Source organism: Fulmarus glacialis, unplaced genomic scaffold, assembly GCF_000690835.1.
Source record: "Fulmarus glacialis isolate BGI_N327 unplaced genomic scaffold, ASM69083v1 scaffold31329, whole genome shotgun sequence".
Taxonomy (NCBI): domain Eukaryota; kingdom Metazoa; phylum Chordata; class Aves; order Procellariiformes; family Procellariidae; genus Fulmarus; species Fulmarus glacialis.
In genome coordinates this window covers 148,213-153,658 of record NW_009234487.1, presented here as the reverse complement: position 1 = coordinate 153,658, position 5,446 = coordinate 148,213, and the positions used below count along the sequence as shown (strand labels likewise).

At 35.7% G+C, this 5,446-nt stretch overlaps 1 protein-coding gene across 1 annotated transcript in view; it reads right to left on the bottom strand.

Annotated features, from left to right (window-relative positions):
• Positions 1-414: 414 nt before the first annotated feature.
• Positions 415-5,446, bottom strand: part of LOC104082515 (cadherin-5 {ECO:0000250|UniProtKB:P33151}-like) — a gene marked incomplete at its 3' end in the record, with an annotated part of 20,901 nt that continues 15,869 nt past the window's right edge. Inside the window, exons 2-5 of the mRNA XM_009585660.1 lie at positions 4,175-4,376; positions 1,555-1,843; positions 1,349-1,465; positions 415-579 (exon numbers count right to left, since the gene is read on the bottom strand). Of these exons, the coding sequence (XP_009583955.1) occupies positions 415-579; positions 1,349-1,465; positions 1,555-1,843; positions 4,175-4,363 (760 nt within the window). The remainder of the gene's footprint in view (positions 580-1,348; positions 1,466-1,554; positions 1,844-4,174; positions 4,377-5,446) is intronic.

Sequence of the window (5,446 nt, the reverse complement as noted above, 5' to 3'; positions counted from 1 at the left end):
CTCAGCCCATCGATCCAGCCTGTCCAGGATGGATGTTCTAACATGGAGGTTAGAACTTAGTTAAAAATTGTCCTTAGTTTATAGAGGTATAGAAAAATATTTCACTGAGAATTCAGCATTATATATCTCTACAGACAGCACTTTGATGTGTTTTTTCTCAAAGTGTAATTAGTTCTCAAAATTGTCAAGATCTTGTACGAAGTGATGAAATTAATACTGATTTTTATTTTCTTCTCTAGTTGTCTGTCACCCAGGAAATGTTGCTAGGGCTGAAATACAGAAGACCTTCTGAATATGTAAGATTCTTTTGCCCTCTTTTAAGAAAAGTTGAATTGTGATGAACTCTGACATAAATTCGTTATAGTTGTGTCAACCCTCAGTTTCCAAATGATACAGCGCTTGCATTATACTTACGGTGTTTGAATACTGGGAAGTTGTCATTGATGTCAGTTAAAGTGATAACGACTGTAGCTGTGCTTGAATCCCCAGAAGACCCTGGAGCATCTTTTGCTTTAACAATAATTTCATATGTTGATTGATTCTCTCTGTCTAAATCAGCCCTTGTTGTAGAAATCACACCTTTGAAAAAATAACATTGAATATGATTAGATTTTGCAGCATGTCCAACATCTCTTAATTTTGACAGCAAATTTTTGTCTTATGCCACACATTCAGCTTTAAGTAGCATTTTTACAGTAGTGTTTTTCTAAGGCTAGAAATGTTAGAAATCTTTCTACGTGCTGGAATGTTTGGGAGATTTTGTTCAATACATTCCTTTAAACTGATCTTTGCTGCTTAGAAGCAGTCTAACAATGTCTAAACTTGGTCGCTCCAGCATCTAGAGAGTCTGTCTGAGCACCTCTTTATCTGAGTTATTTGCTCCAGAGGACTAGTATGGTTACAAGAGATACTGACATTATTTTTAAAACTGGGTGAAATTTGAACAAGAAAGTTTCGGAAAGCAAAGGATTGAGTTACTGATTATTGAATGCTGCTTCAGAATTTATGTATTCCCTCTTCTTGTTTGTTCAAAGGAATGGTATCTATGCTAAACTGAAAACATTAACTTATATTAGCTCCTAGTCAGTCTCTTCATCAGTGGGAAAAAAATGACCTTTTACCTTCTCATTTAGTTCACGGCACCTGATAGCCTGACTTTATTAGTTCATTTCCAGATGCAGACGGTGGCATTGTGTGAGTATGAATGAAAAATCTTTCTAAATTATGGTTAAAATTATACTTTTGAATTATTATCCCCCTTGTCCAGAACAAAAAAAGCTTAAAACTGCATTTTCTTCAAAGTGTAAGGTAGGGACAAAGTGTAAGGACATTTGCGTATCTGACCTACCAGAGTCATCAACTGTGAAGTATTCGTGTCCTTTAATGACTTGGTAGGTAACTGTGGCATGACCTGTAACTGTTGGGTCATCAGCATCTACAGCTGTCACTTTGGTGACCGAGGTTCCTAGAAAAGGATTTTCAAACAGCATATTTAGTATAAATTCTGCTTTTTAACCAGAGACATGAAGAGAAATGAGTGATGGAAGAACGTACCTACTGGTGACATTTCTGGGACAGATCCATTGAATACTTTTTGTACAAATACAGGGACGTTGTCATTAATATCGTAAACCTTGATAATGAATTTAGATGGGGGTTCCAGTGACTGGTTGTTTCTTCGGTCAATAATGAGAGCTGTCAGCTCATACTCTGCTTTCTTTTCTCTGTCTAGCCTCTCAAATGCATATACATCACCACTGGTTTCTTCCACTTTAAAAATGGTGTTGGCATATTCACCTTCAATAATATACTTAGCGTTGTTGTTCCTTACACTTGATGTGATCTAGAAGGAAAGTATAATTCAAAGAGATAAAAGTGGGCTTTGGCATCCAGATGCAACACAGTTTCTACCAGAAGATACACACAGTCAGAACTTCTTCAGACTCAGTTTGAAATCAGAATAGCCATCAAGACTTTTTATGTCAGCTGGAGTATTACTGAACAAACAGCACCACAGCAGCTACAACCATGCAGGGTTATAGGATGAAACTTGCATCCTGACTGAAACTTGCTTGCTTGTATATCAAGAAGCACTTTTTTTTTTGATTATATCTCATATTTCCTAAAGATATAAATTGTTCATGCAGTTAACACATACAAATCATTAACCTCATTATGTCTGAAATAACACGCGCCACCAACGTTCAGTTTGAGCTACTCTTGTTTGCAAGTAACTGTCTGAACTTAGCAGAGATTTTGCTTAGATTTCACAGAATTACAGAATCAAATCTATGTTCACACCTACTGACATTATTCAGCATTAGTCTCTATTACTTAGCATTTAGTAGAATTCCTGCCATAGCTGACAGCTTTCTTGTGTTTAGTCACATGCAGTTTTTTTATAGCCAGTCTTTAGGCTCATGCTATTGACAGTAACATTAAATTTCCACCCCATAGATTTTAAAATTTAAGCTTATATGCAGTGAAAAAGGTATGGGGTAAAAGGAATGAACATTCATCAGTTTTAAAATGTAATTTAGTCCAATCCCAAATGGTTTTGCACATTATTTAATCTGCAGATAATCTGATGATTCTTCCCTTTCTATACCTTTACCTGTCTAAGGACACTGATAGAAGGTTTAAAATACAATTTTCCATGCACTATATCAGCATTCTTATTTCAGCAAGCTATTTATCAATAATTGCTGGGTTTGACCAAGAATTTCTAGTCTTTTGTTACTGATGTTATCATAAATTGCAGCTGTTTGGTATTCAGGATTTGATTTATCCTGTAGTTGTCATTTACTGTTGAACACTCTGTCATTTCTGTTTTCTATTTTGAAATGTGTCATTAAAATTTTCTTCCCTCTTTCCACATACTTAATCATGCTTCTGGCTGCTGGGGCTGCTGAAGAACAGTTTACAACTCCGGAGATGTAACTGAGAAATAACCTCACCCTTGTCTCAAAGATAGTATGGTCTGTGCCTTCTTTCTCGATTTTTATTTACTTATTCAGCGTAAAAGGTATAGACTTCCAAGATTGCCTTTTCTAAATCTGAGGATGAACATACAAAGGGAAGCATCCAAGGTCATGAAAGATAAAATCAAAATGTATCGGCATATTCCTGCAGCTGTCACTCAGGCATGCTGCTGTGGCCTTTTTTAAAGGGTTTATCAAGTGTTCAACCCTGCAAATGCAATGCACTGAACACAGCCATTGCAAAAGAAATCAGAAGCATTCCACTGTTGAAAGACCACAGAGCACAGTACAAAGTGAATTACTCTTATTTAGGACAGCTCCAGGAATAGAAGCGTTCTCCTCAGTCTGCTACTGAATTGGTCTGAAATGAAACAGAGATACCCTGTGTTAGCTGAGAGTACCCTATGGCCTCTTTTCTCTGTCTCTCTTGCTTTCTGCCAGTGAGCAGCACTGATCCAGAAAGGTCTGTTTCACTTTGCCGAGACAGCCTTGACAGATGCTGATTGTTGTACCTGGGAGGAAAACATACAACTGCATTTATCTGAAAAGTGTCAAAGTAGTTCAATTTGAAAGACTAGATTGGAAGAACTTTGTCTGGGTGATATGTAGTTAATCATAGGATTTTATGAGCACTGCCCTGAAGAAAATGAGTTTGCAAGCAGGTCAATGCTCGTTATTATTTTTAAAAATTATTTTCTTTCACTTTTTGAAACAAATTTTTTGATTGTGCAACAGTATTCCTAAATATAGCACTTTTGTTTTGTATCCAAGCTGAGAGATGTAAACTGTATGTTTTTTAATGCATATGTTTTTATTAGCTTATCTCCTAGGTTTTTGAAAGAATCTTGAGCTGCCAGAAAAATATTGACATACATCAGCCACCAGACTTCCTTCCTAACTGTGCACCTGCATGCAATGCAATTGTTTCTGCACTGTGGATGCTCCGTATTTGCCATTCTCTAAATTTTTTTTGTATTCTTTGAAAGAATTAGAGTCCCTTTGACATTATTCTTGATTTGTTCTGTGTCCACATTCTTAAGATTTTAACATGTTAGTGTGTTGGTATTAAGTCCCATTTCTATTTCCTTTTTCCCTCTTCTATTCTGCCTAGACTGCAAACAAGTAATACTTTTCAAGAGACTCATTTGCTGTCTGCATTTCTGATTATTCATTGCTAACAGACTGCTATTTACCTTGCCAACATGGTGTGGTAATGGTGTATCAATCTCTTCTTTGATATGCATTTGATTCCATATCCAGTCTCTCTTCAGTCGTTTATGACTGGCATTTTTTGAAGAAAAGTTTTGGTTTGTTTTCTGACTTTCTTTGTCAGCAAATGCTGGAGCCAAGAAAAATGAGAAAAGTAGAATAAGGTGGTTCATCTTCTTCTGTAGCCTAGAAAGTAATATAAAATATGAAAACTATATAAATAACAACTGAATCAGATTAATCAGAGAGAGCACACACAGAAATGCGAATGGACTTTCCTTCTATAGGAAAGTTTGATTACTTTCTGCATTTCTTTTCATCTGCCTTAGCATCAAAATTTGAAATATCAGGCTTCTTCCTTCCATGAAACAGTTTTAACTGTTGACAACTGTAAAAACCAACAAAAATATTTTAGTGAAAGAAAAAATGTGCAAGTTTGAAAGCTAGCATAAAAGCCAGCACCCACTTGAGCTATCATAGTTAATCTGAAGAGAAGATTCAGTAGCGACGATCACCCATTGTGCATTACGGCAAGTGTAGTCTGGCTGCAGAGTATAGCTCATGGGGAGAGTAGCCATGGGAAGCAACACCAAGGCTGAGCCAGATCAAAGTTAATATTAACTCAACTTGAAATGAAATGTTCCAGCTTGACAAATCCAAATGCAGTGTTTTGACTTGCCCTGACACAAAATATACTGTAGTCAATATCTTCATATGGAAAATATTGATTTAGAATAAAATCTGGTTTTTTTGGTGGAAAAAATGATTCATGTGAAATTTTCAATCAATTCCAAGTACAATGTAGCAAATTATCTTGCTCAGAGAGCTCATTTATTGATTCAATTCCTTGTCTTTTGAAATGTTTGAAGACACATATAAAGTTCCTTTATCGCCTATTCTCAGGTTTTACCATCTACAAAATGATAATTTGTGAAATTATTCTCAGGTGAAACCATATTTTTGCACCATATGTTAATATTAGCAAACTTTAGGCCTGACTTTCATATCAGATTGAGAAGTTATTTTAATGTAGCAAAGCTGATTAATTTTCTTATTAAATTTCCCCTTCCCAATATAAAGGACTGTCAGGGAACTTTAACACTCAAGTAATCAGACTTTAAATTACACATATATGGCTTTCCATTAGCTTTTAGGAGCTGTCAGCATGCACATCAAAAATAAAACTGTTAATTGTGATAGAGAAGTTGACATCACACAGGTTGCTAGATGCGAGATTAAATAAATATTTTCAGCAG